This window comes from Lathamus discolor, chromosome 3 (assembly GCF_037157495.1).
Source record: "Lathamus discolor isolate bLatDis1 chromosome 3, bLatDis1.hap1, whole genome shotgun sequence".
In the NCBI taxonomy this organism is placed as follows: domain Eukaryota; kingdom Metazoa; phylum Chordata; class Aves; order Psittaciformes; family Psittacidae; genus Lathamus; species Lathamus discolor.
In genome coordinates, this window is record NC_088886.1 from 2,646,036 (window position 1) to 2,661,215 (window position 15,180).

The window sequence follows — 15,180 nt, forward strand, 5'->3', positions numbered from 1 at the left end:
GCACTGATCTCCAGAGTGCTGGAGGGCTCCAAGAGGTCCTGGTGCTGGCACACTCTGCCCAACCACTGCTTTAATATATCACATCCACCAGGAACTGCATGTGATCCTGAGCCACTCGGGATCCTGAGGAGGATGGATGCAGTGGAAAAGCTCTGCCTTGGCTTGTCGTGGGTCCAAAGTCCACTCGGTGGCAGCACAAGACAAACAAGCAGCACCTCTACCAGCAGCTGCATCTGCAGCAGCCCTGCCCCATCTCTCCTCTCACCTTATTGAATGTGGTTTGTGGAGGAAGCTGCAAGCTGCCTGGCTGATATGATCCCTGGGTTCCACTGTAAAGTGCAGGCATGACCTGCAAGCAGGGACTGTAGTCTGGGTAAGATCCACCTGTAGAATCCTAAATGCAGAACGGGATCCATGACCATCCAGAAGGTGAAAGAGAAAAGGTTTAAGAATTCATTTTTACTTGGTATAATAATGAGCACTCAGCAGGTATGAAAACATCTGAGTCATACTCAGTTGCTAAAAGGAGCGTGTAGTTCACAGCAGCTCAGGCATGCAGCAATTTATGGAGCAAGATCATGAATCTGGGCATGGTTTACACAATTCCTTAATATATCAAAGTGTGCTTCTCATCAGTCACAGACACACTGGGCCATGTAATGGCCTTGGTGAGAACAATACTGCAGCCACTCACTGGGAACTAACGTTCCTGACCTGTAACAGATAACTCTGGATTGTGCGATTTTAGAGAGGGGTATTCCTGGCAGGTACAATCGGAAGTGTGATTATGAATCCTGGAGGAAACCGTGCAGGGCTGCCCTGCAGAAGGTGACCATGACCATGCAGTGCCATCCATCCCACACTCTCTAGCCCCTTATTCCTGCAGTACCAATGGCAGCAGCAGCCACTATCAACAACCAAAGCATGTGTCCAGAGTCCAAAAGCAGCCTTGCAGCTGATGGGTGAAACAGCCAATGGAGACAGGAAGAAAATAGAATCATTTCTCACCTCAGAGGCTTCATTTTCAAATTCATCAACTCTTGCCTGGGTAGGGTTATATGCCTGAGCATAATGCTGATACCACTGCTGAACAGCCTCCTATAAGGAGGAGAAAACCTCTTCCCATTAGCTGTCTACTAAGATGACTTTAAATGAAAGCAATTCCAATGGCTTCGCAGGACATGAGAAAGAATAAAAGGCAAAGCTCTCCAAGAAGCATCAGAACATGCTTAACACCAGTGATAATGCTCAAACCAAACATTTAAACTACGTAAGTGCTTAGAAGATACACGAGGTATCACTGCCTTGGCAGCAGACACAAATACAATGCAGTTTCTGTCACGTGGAAGGAACAGGCAGTACAAAAATGCAGCTGAGTAGTGACTGTGACACCTCTGCACCTCAGTGACATCATCTGAGACTTTCACGTTACTAAAGATAACATTAATAACACTTATACTACAATACTACTGATTTGGGGGATAGTATTTAAGGATTTGGGGTTAGGAACTACCTCCAGGAGATATCAAAATATATTTAAAGCCAATAATCAGATTTAAACAAACTAGTGAAGACTACATTAGTGCTTATATGAAATACAACGCACAATGGCTCATAGGACATATCTCGTGCTTCTCTAAGCCACAACTGTCATCAGATCGGTCACCAGACATACACCAGGTCTGATCTGATGAGAAGATGGGTCTGGCCCCTGGCACAGTTCCCTGCTGCAGTGAACCTCTCTTGATCAGGCTGAGACCCTCCTAATACAAAACAACCCCTGTTCCCACCCATGGCCCCACTTTCCATCCTCCAGACCCAATGACTCCCATAGCAGCCCTGCTCCACCTCAGGAGTTTGGGAGCAACACAGCTTTCCCTGCCAGGAGCGAAGAGGAGAGCACAAAGCTTGTTTCTGCCTCCCTGCCATGGGAGGAGAGATCAGGGCAGGAGGAGACATACAGCAGAGCCAGGCTGGGTGTCTCAGCACAGATTTTATACAGATCACTATGATCCTGCTCTCCAATTTGATTTGTATATAATTGTATTTCTACACAGACCAGTCATAATGAAACTATGGAAATGGTATTTCACAGTGTCCCAATGTCTGGGAAACCCAGCTACTTGCTCTCAGTGCTGCAACACCCCCCGCCCCGACAAGGGCAGCCCTCCACACTAATAGCCATGCTCTGATCACCAAACAGGGTATATAACACAGTGAAGCCAGCTGTCTGATAGTGAGAAATTCCCCAAGCTATACAGGAACTTCTGGTAGACAGAACACACTCTTCTCTGGCATCCAGCCAAAGTTCAGGAAGACTTTAAAACTCCTTGGGAAGGGAAAGAGAAAAAATACTTCAGAAGACAGACAAAAGCCAAGCCAAAAGTTCTAAGTCATTTTTCAGCCAACTGCAATGAATTCAGGCTCCCAAGAAGCAATCTATCTATGGTTATGATACTGAAGCAGGGAATATATTAAGGCTTTTTTTTGACTGGCATTAGGTGTACTTTGTGCTAAATCTGTTCTGTACACTGAAAGAGATAAAGTGAGGAAGACCGACAAGGTTCAATCTGAGCAAGACAGTGGGCTCTGGTTGTAGGAAAGCCTAAGAACGGCTCAAGAGTGGTTGATGATGTCGGGCAGTGCTGTTTAACTGCATGCAGGGCTATCAGACCACATGTGTGCCAAGAAATGCATTAAGAGTACACAGAGAAAAACAAGAAGTGCATTAACAGTACAAAGAGAAAAACAATGAGCAGCTCAGGGAGGGATCTCTGAGCAGCTCCCTGCCAAAAACCCTGCTACCAGAGCTCCCAGTGATAAACCAAGTTTCAGGAGGCTGCATCAAACCAACTCACCTGTGTGTATTCCCCATGCTGCTGAGAGTAATTCAAATAGTTTTCCATTGCATGTTGTGATGTAGTTCCCTGAGACACAGCAGCATCCACGAGGTTGTTTGAAAGCCCAGTCTGCTGTGGTGGACTAGAGGCTTTGCTGGCAATTGCTGTTTGTAACACAAAGAATACATGGTTTGTATAAACTGTTTAGCAATGTGCTGGGATTAAACCAGAGATTTGTTACTTCAGATTAGGTTGTGCTCAAAATTAATCAGTGCTACTAATAACTGAAAGGCTTTCTAGAAGCTTGTCTACATCACTAAATTCATTAACACTAAAAATTTACCCAAATAAAATAACTATGAGGATAGATTACACTGAGGTTTTCAGACAGACAAGATCTCCTTAAAGAGAAATGTGGTCGCTGGAATTATCTGCAAACAGAATAACCATTTGCCACACTTTGGGCAGGGAAACTTTCAACTAAACCCACAAAATGTTTGCTTACCTGGAAGACACATACCAGGCAACACACTTGCCAAGTTCAAGTAAGGGTTGGTACTAAGACGGATTTCTTTTGGTGGGTCTCCTAGTAGTGAAGTCTGTTTTTTCAAGGGAGTCTGCAAAACAATTGGGCAGGTCACTGCATTAGAGTCACACCCCATCTGTCAGATGTAAGGATGATTCTGAAATACCCTTGGCCCTAAGAAACTTAACAGGAAAACTGAAAATAAATAGTGGGGACAGTTATCTGACATGCTGCCTGGGCTTTCTTCTGGCCAAATAATTTTGGAGGCATGTTTCTCTTTAGACTGCAAGCTATTAAAGGATATTCAAACAAACATACAAAAGAAAACCTTTTATATTCAAGCAAAGGAATAATAATGACCATAATGACTCCAGATGGAGCGAGTTAGCATTAAGAACATGGCCAAGACAAAAGCAACTCTTCTCACCCAGAGGACTCTTCATCAGGGACTGTAATGATACAACAAGGGGCAATGGGTTTCAGACTGAAACAGGGAAGATTCAGGCTAGATCTTAGGCAGAAGCTCTTCCCTGTGAGGGTGCTGAGGCGCTGGCACAGGGTGCCCAGAGAAGCTGTGGCTGCCCCATCCCTGGCAGTGTTCAAGGCCAGGTTGGACACAGGGGCTTGGAGCAAGCTGCTCTAGTGGAAGGTGTCCCTGCCCGTGGCAGGGGTTGGAACTGGATGATGAGCTTTAAGGTCCCTTCCAACACAAACCAGTCTGGGGTTCCATGAAAAATGAACCCTGGAGAGACGACCCTGTATGTGATCTATTGTAACTCATCTTACTGATCGTTTATAAACCCATACTTAATTACTTTATGTTAAAACAAATACCAGAAGTAAGGATGAAGTAGCTATAGCAGTTACATAGCTTGTCTGCAATACTTAGCTCAAAGCTGTTTATATAGTATTCTACTCTACATCTGCTCATTTTTTCAAAGCCCATTAAGGAAAGAAACCTCATTATTTTAACGAATTAATACTGCTTTCAGTGAAATAGTATTCATCACCAACTCTTTAAAGACAGTGAGGCCAGTCTTTAAAAACTAAAAGCTTCAACAGAGTGCTGAAATCCTTCATCTGGATGCAAAAGCAGGCATTTCAGTGTGACCCTTTGCTGTCAGCACAGACTGTGCCTGTCTTGTCAAGGAAGGGAAGTTTGCAAACTGGACCTTCTGTCTACTGATGCAGAAACGAAACAATTAAAACATCTACCAGGATTTTAAAAAAGAACTTTTTCTAATAAACAATAGTCATAGAAATAAATGAATTATCTCGACTTCCAATGGCTTCTTTTAACTAAACAAAATGCTGAAATAAAACTGACTTTATATGTGTATACACAAACACCCTGCATATTTCATCCATGCGTATCTATATATATATGGGTATATATATAAAATGCAAAGTGTCCTTTCTGAAGTAGGACCAAAGCTGTCCAAGCTGTCTAACCAAGGCAGACACCAATATTGCATATAATCTAATCACTTCAGGCGCTTCAGAGAAGTATGTAAGGAAAAAGGTCTGATCTGAATGAAGATCGTGTTTCCTCCTAAATGTCAAAGTATTTATGTATGTTATATAAAAAAAGTAAATTTCCTAATGACAGGAAAAAGCTTCTTAGAAAAATAGTCCATTCTGGTTTGACTTCAATCCCATCCCATCATCCTCCATTTGCTGCCTTCAAGTGAATAAACATTAGAACTGATGCAGACTAAGAGCACATCAGCTATGGCTAAGGGGAAAATTTACATACACATATGTATATATACACATATATAAATAGACACCACCTGGAAACCCAAAGGCCCTCCATACCACCACAACTGATCCCAATTAGTCATGAAATTCAAACACAAGTTCAATTTTCAGACTATAAAAGAGACATTGCCCTCGAGATAATTTCATCATCAAATGCTATGAGGGATACACATGAGAAAAACCCCCTCCAGCATTGTAAAGATTCTTTTGTTAATTCATTTGGACCACCAAAGAGCGTTATTATTCTCTCCCTATTATTTATAACTGAAATGACCTTAAAATGTCTCATGAATGATCCTGTGATCTGGCTAATTTTATAGTGAAGAGCTACCCCAAGCAGTTGCAGTTAACTCTTCAGTTTGCGAAAACCAGAAAGAGAAAATCCAAACACAAGTCAAAACCAGGAAATATTTGTGTTCAATGCTCCTTACCCCCAAATTTGCATCAGTACTTTTTAGTTGATTTTGTTGTTTGGCATGGCCAGCCCTCAAAGCTCCCGCAGAAAGATTTGTTAAGGTCTGATGATAGGGCTGTGATCCCGAGACAACCGCTTCGGTAGGCGCTGGTTTATCTGGAGCATTATTTTGCCCTGCCATAGCTTGTCCAACAATGTGCTGATTCGGGAAGAATGGCAGCATGCCCATCCCTGCTGTTGCTGCTGCTGTTGGAATTGGAGTCAGATTAGATGCTGCAGTCAACCATAAATGGAGAAACTTTTCTGTCTGACAAGATTTATCAGTACATTTTGTTTGTGGGGTTTACTAAGTGATGAGAAAAACATTGGGAAATCTGGTTTACAGCTGTCCCAGCACACTACATTCTGATGATAGCTTTTATTCTTTTCCCATCAGGAGCAAACAACTCTATCTAAAACTAATAGAATAGAAGAAAACTCGGACTTTCCTAAACATGCACTATGACAGTAAGTTACTTAAGTGTTTCCTGTTGCTTTTAAAGAACCTGTGAACAACATCGTAGAGGATCCTGCATTGGAATAGAGGGGGAAAACTCCACCCCAACTGGCATTAGTAAAATTAATTTGACAAACAAAAGAGCTAGAAACTATTCTCCAAAATTGAAATCCAGGCATTCAGTGTTTGTTTCCTCACCATCCTGCCCTCTGCAAGCTTTTCCTTGCTTCTGGTTACTACCATTACTCAGCCCACATGTAGAACTGCAAGAATGTGTGGCTCTCAGTGGGGGAAACAACAAAAGATGCACTCAGCAGTATCACAACTGATCTTTCCTCATAAAAATCAAGGGCACCCCTGGCACAGGAATTTCCATTCAAAACTGACATCCATCACAGACTGGATGTTAAAGCTCTAATCCTTAATGAAAGGAATGCAAAAACCCCCTACCACCACTATTTGTGGTGCCTCTTCAGCTACTCAGATTTATCTGCTTTGAAACAGTAACCCCCAAAACTGCAGTCCTACATACAAACACATTCCAAGAGTACTAAAAATTATAGTAATTGAATATTTAACAACCTGTAAATGTTCAACCAGTGCCACAGTGTACTCCTCGTTCCCTGACAAAGAGATGAGAGAAGCCAGGAAACAAGGCAAGGTATTTCAAGTTTGCTTCCTGCTCAAACCAGCAGGTTACAGTTGTTTATATAGATATAAAACTTGTTACCTTGCTTAACTACACAGCTATAAACCGTGTTATTGCCCAGCTCCCTGCCTACCTCACTAGATAAGGTTCAAACATATTATTGCTTTTACTACAGAAGGGGAAAGTAAGGTGCATCACTTCAAGCTGAGCATTTCTACCGATCTGATAGGAAAGAAAATGTCATTTACACTTCAGAGCTTCTCCACGGGTTCCCAGGCCTGAACTCACTGATGGCATTACCCCTAGTCCCAGTACTGTCTGTAGGAGCATTGTTGGAGGTTCTCCCAGCAAACCCGGTTTCTATGAGGAAGAACAGAAAACTGTCAATGATTAAAACTATCTGTAGCTGTTTCTTACAACTCACATTCAGTTAATCCTTTCAGATACACTAAACTGTTAAATTATATGAAAAAAACATTAGTTATTTGAGCAGTTATAAGGATGCCCAAAGAAGTTGAAGGGATGACCTTACACTATTAGCCTGAATGTTTTCCATCTTCATCAGCTGCTGCTGTGGCAGTGGTATCTGAGCAGGGCTCTGCAGCAGTAAGTTAGATGCACTCCCCAGAAGTGAACTCTGGAATTATTAAAAGAAGTGTTAGGTGGCACTCATGGGAAACAGTGTATTCTAGAAACATTCTCAGATGATACTGCTTAAAGAAGTTTAAATCAGTTTCTGAGTTAATGCAGCAAAGGAAAATAACTGTTTCTTCCTTTGCCTCTTTCATAGAAAGTTGTTTCAAATTCTTTTAACTTCCCTTCCTATTAACCCTTTTTTCACCTCACAACCACAACTATGCTTTCTGATGGCTATTAAAGCATCAATTATACTCCAAATACAATCCAGACTGTGTCCAACCCAACAGGAAAAAGTGAATGTGTTTGAAGCCTCTGCAGACAGACTAGATAGGGGAGTTACCTACAATGCCAGTAAGAAAGATGAGACACAGGGACTTCAGGGATTATGAGCTCTATGAATTAGGGCTTCACTGTTTGTTAACATTTGCATTGTGCCTCACACTGCAATTCTAATACCTAATCCTCACCAAACATCTATACACCTTACAGGACCCAGCTGCAACTGGCAGGGGACTCTGAGCCTTTGCTTTACAGTTACCAAGCAGTACATTTGCTTTCAAAGAGAAATACCCAGGTATGTTTTTCCCCCTTTTTAGTGGCAACCATCTATATGAAATTCTATTCCAGAACCATTAAAAAGCTTATAAATCACAGTGCCTACAAATTGTTAAGTCTATAAAATATTACTATTTTCATTCAAAAGCATTCTGGATCAGTTTGTCACCAAAACTGAGCCACTTCATCACCAACTTGGGGTACCACGCTCAGACTCTGCTACTGGTATATTCAGCATTATGTGCTCTGGATCACAAAACCATGTTATGATTCATGCTATCTGAATATGGGCCTAAAACTGTCCTTCTGGCAGCAGCTCCTGAGCATGATTTGCCAGGCAAAATATAGGCTGCTCTACCAACCTTTTTGTACAGCAGTACAAGAATAGATCCATGGGGCACTGACTGTGTCAAATCATGACAAATATAGCCTCCCTCATTTTTTTGAGGTCTCCTACAGAGAGACGATCACCAAAAGCAGGTAATGAAGATGGAACCCCAAAAGGCAGCTCTCCCAGTGCATGGTTTTGCAGATTTTGCAGCCTCCTGCTAAAACCTCACAAATACTTTCAAGTCTAGGTTGTGTCTCTGTGTGGTAGAGTCAAATTCCCTAGGGAAAACCCCTCTCTGCCTAGAATATGGTCTTCTGTACTCAGAAATGTGCAATTTAAAGCAAAAAGTGCCATATCTAGATTAGTTACATATTTTGCTTGGTGATTTCCAGCAGAAATCATCCAGGGCTGTTCAGCGTCACCAATACCAATGGCTGCTTCGTCTAAACGTGGTTATTGCAATGAAGAAAATGTGTTAGTTCAACTGCAAAACTTGCAGAAATACAAGAGTGGAGAATCAGTTTGGTTGGGATCCTCAAAAGAAAGCCTCTGGATTAATAAAGATTTAACAAACTGCCTGATGACTGAGGAAAACACATCACTGAGAACGTTTTAAAATACATTACCTTGGCTCATGATATTGTAACAAAGAGAAATTAAATGAAGCTGGAAGTCATGCTACCTCCAGAGTTGAAAATCCATTTGCTCAAATTCCCCTCTGTTGAATCTTTTTTCCTCAATTATTTTTTAATGTTCTGGCATAATCATCCTAAAATATTGCTTCTTCTCAACATATTACTTTACAAACCCTTGAATAGAAATTAGCAAAACCAAGATATACAGGAAGCTGAATCAGTGTGTGACTGGGGAGGTGGGGAGAGTGTCAAGTCAGGACACTGCTGTTACTCTATCTTGTGACAATACTAAATTTCAAGGCAATAAAAAGTGACCTGGTTCTCTGGCTTTAAAGAATAGTCTGAAAGAAGTCACTGAATAACAGAAAAATGTGCCTAATGGAAGTAACTGGCATAATCAAATCATTATCCATAAAATTCAGGCTATTAGACCAGGTTTGGAGTGAATTAAATGACAGAAGCTCCCAGGAAGAGAAGTAGCCTCTAAAGAGAAAACACTAAGTTGTTTGGCTGCAGCACTTAAAAGACACTGGATCATCATCAATCACACTGTTAACTGTGTAAACCATGCCTGTCTCCAGCTGTGATTAGAAAACATTCACATTGCCTTCCAAGGAAGCATAAGGCTCTCTGAGGCTGAAGAGAGAGCAGCAGTGACTAAATATAACAATTGAAAATGTCATTGAAATGGAGTACCAGCAAAAAAAAAATGTATCTTTTTTCACAGTACAGGACAAAAGCAACTCATCTGATGGGGCAAAATTAAGTGGTGTTTATTCAAAATGAATATATTCACCTCCCAGTTTTGTGCAGAAAAAAAATAGCAAAGCTAAATATAATTACCATAGGAGCAGCTCTGCATTTTAATTTGGTCTTTTTTAAGCTCAGCAAGTTTGTGTTTGCCAAAAGAACAGCAGAAATAACAACTAATAAACTTTCCGAAGAAGAAAGAAGGTTCAAGAAAACCTTTCAGAAATTCCCCGGTCCATCTGGAATTACAGATGCTCTGAAAACACTTTAAACATAACCTTGCGGGGTTTTTTGACTAAGAAGTAACAGCAGCAAATCACTGTTTTTTAAGGGCATATATAGCACATTTTGGTCCCTGAAAGCTTTAAAGTGAAGATAATGATGCTAAGCTTGTGACTTGAGTGAGATAAAACAATCAAGCCTCTATAGCAAGTGTGTATAAGCAGCTCGAAGAGAAGTGGAGGTGCCATGCTCCTTGAGCTCCAATTTAAAGAGGATTTTTTGCCAGTAATGGCAAGTTGTCTCTACATCAGCAGGTGGTAGCAAATCAAAAGCTCAGTTAAGGTAAAATAACTCACTTGGAGATAGCAAGCACAGTCTGCTCATACATCCCCCATAGGCAACTCCTAATAGAGTGCTTAAAGACATCTTTAACAAGAACATTTGATTTTAGTTGTAATTTCTTGAAACCCTGCATATATTTTCATGCTGAGATCTCTGCAAATATCTATTGGATAAAAGTATCTTTCTCACATACCTGATGAACTTTATTCAGCTGCAAAAAAGGTGGCCCAACTGCTGAATTTATAAGGTGAGGTAAACCTGCAGATGCTCCAAGAACTGCTTGAGAAACACAAGAAAAAGTTGCAGTGTTTTGCAAGTCAGGGAAGTACAAATCTTTGTAAGAGTTATTCTGTGTTTTCTAGATTTGGTTTCCATGATATTGCTCAGTGTACCAAAGGTCACTAAAATGAAACTTTTCAATACATCTAGCTTTGATCAGATTTGAGAGATCAAACGTATACCCTCAAGGAGCTCCTCTAAAGCTGAGTTTCACTCCAAGAAGCAGAAATGCCTGCAGCTGATTGCAAGACCACAGCTTTATCTAAAGTGCTTTGAATGGTCAGCATTAGCTAAAGTATTTCTTCACAGGTCACTTCACACACCATTTCTGTGTACTTGCTGTCAGTAGATTATGTCACAAACTCTTAGCTGTTCCCTACTTGACTCTTGAAATTATCTGTTCCTAATACTTTCACTATTTGAAACGTGATAAGATTGCTTTTTATGTGTTCATATCCACCCTAATGACAGAGAAATGTTTTTGACCTTTGTAAAGGTTGGACCTGGTGATCTTAAAGGTCTTTTCCAACCTAGCTGATTCTATGATTCTGTGAAATGCTGTGTACAACTATGGTAGCATCCAAGTGAATAAAGACTTACACTGGCAACAACAGGTGAAACGCTCAGGCTGCATGATTCAGATCTAGAATCAGACTTAAACTTGCCATTTTAATGATGTCTGCAAAAGACATTTCATTTTAAACATATTTCTAATACAAACCTTCAGAGACCACAGTGTTAATGCAAGGACATTTTTAGGTAACACCTAAACACAATAGGGTAGTAACTGACCTCTTGCCTTTGCATTCATAAAATGTGTGTCTACGCACAGACACTGAAACAGTGCCTGCACAGATTGTAAACCAGTATTTCTGCTTCTCTCCTTTGCTGAAAGCCTTGTATCACCAAGAACACGGTTTCTCTTTTTACCTCTGTTGTCTTAAAGCTACTTACCAGGTTTAACAGCATGTCCACGCAACTGGGGCTGCAGCAGCATTTGCAACATTGCTGGGTTATTAAAACTTTTCATAATCTGCACTGGATTTGGCTCTGGAAGCAACCCCTTCCTGTTGTTCCTCATCTCCAATAGAGAGAGATACAAAGATGTCAGAATCAGAAGAAAACAAAGAACACATTTAAATCCCTCAAATTTGTGTGATGATGGTATACACATTTCATTGTACACAGAAGTAACATCTCCTTCCCTGTTTCCTCCTCCTTTCCCTGCTCCTTTTCCTCCAATGCAGCACCTAACAAACTATTCCCCCCAAACTTCAAGCATATTATTTTTCCTGAGACACGTTTCTTTTCTTCCCCTTAAACCATGACAGAGTTATCAATACGGAGGACTATGAAAGGCACTGTTAACATGAACACCACATATTATAATAGCACCACTCATCTCTTATAAAGATGTGGGCTCAAGCTAGCTGAACTAATGCAACTGTTCTGCTTCTGCATCTAAGACAGCTTCATGTAACATTTACCACACCCAATTTCCTAGCAAATAATTTGATAAGACATGTGGGTGTAAAAAGCTTTCTTCTTTATTGAGCATGAAATTAAACTATTCTTCCTACCTTGAAATTTATCTTAAAATGGACAAATTCTTGCCCCTCTGTTTTAAACCAAGTTTTAGCTTCTCAAATGACTCCACTTCCAGTTACTTCTTGTTTAAACTAGAACAATTTCTCTTACAGATAATTAAGTTTATTAAGAGGTATCTAAGTGTAACTTTGTGATGTCTTATGGCCATATTTTACCCTTCCTCCTTGCACTATATGTCTGTGCTTTGCCTAGGAAGGAGACTGAATTGGGCTGACTAGCTACACATAAAGGCTCGTGCTTCCAAAAGCTTGGCTCCTTTTCCTGCTGCAAAGGCAGCCTGCCCACCCCGGGCTGCTCAAGGTGTATCAAACTCATTCTGAAAACAGATTTACCACTCTCTTACCATCCTTTGTGCTGCTATAAGTGCTGCCAGAGTGCTTCTGCCTGGGGCTCCCGGAGCACAGTAGGACACCTGCACTCTCTTTCCTTTGACAGTCATTCCATCGGTGAGTTCTTGCACCTTCTCAGCCTGCTCTGCAGTTTCGTACTCCACCACTGCAAAGTCACCGATGTTACTGTCTTCATCCTGAGCAAACTGAAGCATTTCACAACACACAATCAAATGGGGAACTTCAGGGACTGCTTGGCAGTATTTCCAGCCATCCCTTGCAAAACACTTTGCAGCTGACACCCTATGTTAATGCCTGCCCAAATCAGTATGTTTCTTTCTCAAACATGCTAGATATAAGTTGAATATCATATCTTTTTATGACATTTGGCATGCATGCTCTATCTACCTGAATTACCACCTTCACTTCCATCTAAGCTCATGGAGAGCCTGAGCTATGAAATGTATTTAACATGTGTTTTCAGAATAAAGAAGGAAGGAAAAGGAAATTGTAAATACAGCTGTATGCTACAATGATTTTAGTTTACAAGATAAGAATTATAAACTCATTATTGCTCAGTTCTAAGCCTCCAGTAACAAAAATGGTGTTTATCACACTACATGGTAGTTGTTGAAACATGTAACAATGCGAATTCCACTGATATATGCTCCCTTTCAGGAGGATATGAAGTCTGTGGTTGTATTGAATGCCAAGAGAAGATGCCAGACTGATCAATCAAGCAGACTGGAAACAGGCTTATGTGTGAAACAATGCTCTGTCCTTTGTTTGCAGAGTTGTATAGCAGAATGAGCAGACTGAAATTAAACAAACAAAAAGGGGTGAGAAGGGAGGGAATGAAGCTGAGGCAAAAAATCTCCATCCCAAAATGAACAGAAATGATGTACTGATACTAGTTCTGGTGTGGAAGAAAGGGAATATCCTCTAGATTTCATTGGATAAAACTCCCAACCTGCTCCCAGCAATTAGGTCCCACAAACTAACAACTGAAATATAAATCTCAAGTAGTTGGAAGAAGAGGGTGGTCAGATCTTTAATGCCACTGCTGAAGACTGGCCTCTGGGAAGAGCTCTGAAGAACACAGCTCGTTTGATACCTAGGACAAGGGGTGATGGGCTTAAACTTAAACAGGGGAAGTTCAGGCTGGATATAAGGAAAATCTTCCCTGTGAGGGTGCTGAGGCGCTGGCACAGGGTGCCCAGAGAAGCTGTGGCTGCCCCATCCCTGGCAGTGTTCAAGGCCAGGTTGGACACAGGGGCTTGGAGCAAGCTGCTCTAGTGGAAGGTGTCCCTCCCCGTGGCAGGGGCTGGAACTGGATGACCTTTAAGGTCCCTTCTAACACAAACCAGTCTGGGATTCTATGATTCTACAATCTACCTATTAGTCTATTACACAGTGTATTTCTACAAGTGATAGGTAATAGGAGGACATGACAAGAATGTTTTCTTGGATATGTTTTTGACTAGGTGCCCATTTCTTAATTCAAAAGCACACACCTTAACTCCTCCTCACCTACAACCTGTATGATGATTTAAGGAGGAAGGTAAAAGCCTCTAACTGCACAGGTTAGTGAAAACCATCTTCATCAAAGCAGCCTCTTATTCTTTGAGCTTCTGAATTGGTAAAGGATGTTGAAAACTTCTTGGAGGAGCTGATAACAGCCTCCAGATTATCTGACAGCTGGAAAACAGCTCTTAAGGAAAAGACTTGAAAAGCTCAACCTGTTCAGCTAATTAAACAAAGATTGAGCAAGTGACTTGATGACAGCATTTAATACCTTCTTACAGGATGAAAACAGTGGGGATCAAAAGCTCCTCAATTTAGTCATCAGTGAGGTGAAGCTGAAGCCAGATACATTCAACTGAGAAAACAAAGAAGTGATGGGAAGAAGTGATTCTGGGAAGAATTACTGTCAATTTATGCATCTCCTGGTATATTTGGATCAAGCAAGTGCAAGGGTGGACTTACAAACTACTAACCATACTAGTAAGCCAGCTAACTACAAATCACTGGGTATTGAAAAGAGCACTGGGGACAGTGTGACAGCCTGCAGGCGGTCAGGCTAGACAGCCTGATGGACCTCCTTGTCTGAGATGCTGAGGATCTCTGATTACTTATCCCTGAAGCTAATCCCTGAGCAGCTTTCCAAGATAATTAAGAAAAGAACCCCCCCGCCCCGAACCAACAACTGAAGTCATATCCAACCATTTTACTATAAAGCAAGCTTTCCTTCTGCTTCCTGTTTACAATATGCTGGTCTGCACCAATTCAATGGGCAACGTTTTATTTGTGGGCTGTATCTCACAAGCCATGGAGCTTGGAGCCCAAGTGTGATGAGGAACAGCTGAGTGACCGGGGCGGGGGGCGGGTTTAGTCTGGAGAAGAGAAGGCTCAGGGGGCACTTTATCACTCCCTACAACTTCCTGACAGGAGGATGGAGCCAGAAAGGGCTGGGCTCTACTCCCAAGGAACAAGGGATGGGACAAGAGGAACCGGCCTCAAGCTGCACCAGGGGAGGTTTAGATGGAGATGAGGAACAGTTCCTTCCCCAAAGGGTGCTCAGTCATTGGAACAGGCTGCCCAGAGCAGGGCTGGAGTCACCGTCCCTGCAAGTGTTCACACACTGTGGAGACGAGGCCCTCAGTGCCATGGGTTAGCGGTGCCCCTGGCAGCGCTGGGGAACAGTTGGACTTGATGAGTTTTAATGGCTTTTCTGACCTGGTTGATTCTATGAAGATGAGAAGAAAACCTTCACGCTCGAAAAGGCTAGTAGGGATCTAACTCT

General features: G+C 41.7%; 1 protein-coding gene across 11 annotated transcripts in view; it reads right to left on the reverse strand.

The window, feature by feature from the left end:
• RAVER2 (ribonucleoprotein, PTB binding 2) overlaps positions 1 to 15,180 on the reverse strand; it is a 40,805-nt gene that overhangs the window by 3,937 nt on the left and 21,688 nt on the right. For 3 of the 11 annotated variants that reach the window (XM_065673127.1, XM_065673126.1, XM_065673134.1), the window contains exons 4-13: positions 12,392 to 12,583; positions 11,395 to 11,521; positions 10,355 to 10,440; positions 7,220 to 7,324; positions 6,936 to 7,047; positions 5,559 to 5,788; positions 3,346 to 3,457; positions 2,859 to 3,004; positions 1,009 to 1,098; positions 266 to 394 (exon numbers count right to left, since the gene is read on the reverse strand). In XM_065673127.1, the coding sequence (XP_065529199.1) occupies positions 266 to 394; positions 1,009 to 1,098; positions 2,859 to 3,004; positions 3,346 to 3,457; positions 5,559 to 5,788; positions 6,936 to 7,047; positions 7,220 to 7,324; positions 10,355 to 10,440; positions 11,395 to 11,521; positions 12,392 to 12,583 (1,329 nt within the window). The remainder of the gene's footprint in view (positions 1 to 265; positions 395 to 1,008; positions 1,099 to 2,858; positions 3,005 to 3,345; positions 3,458 to 5,558; positions 5,789 to 6,935; positions 7,048 to 7,219; positions 7,325 to 10,354; positions 10,441 to 11,394; positions 11,522 to 12,391; positions 12,584 to 15,180) is intronic. The other 8 variants (XM_065673128.1, XM_065673125.1, XM_065673124.1 and 5 more) reach the window with 8 other exon arrangements.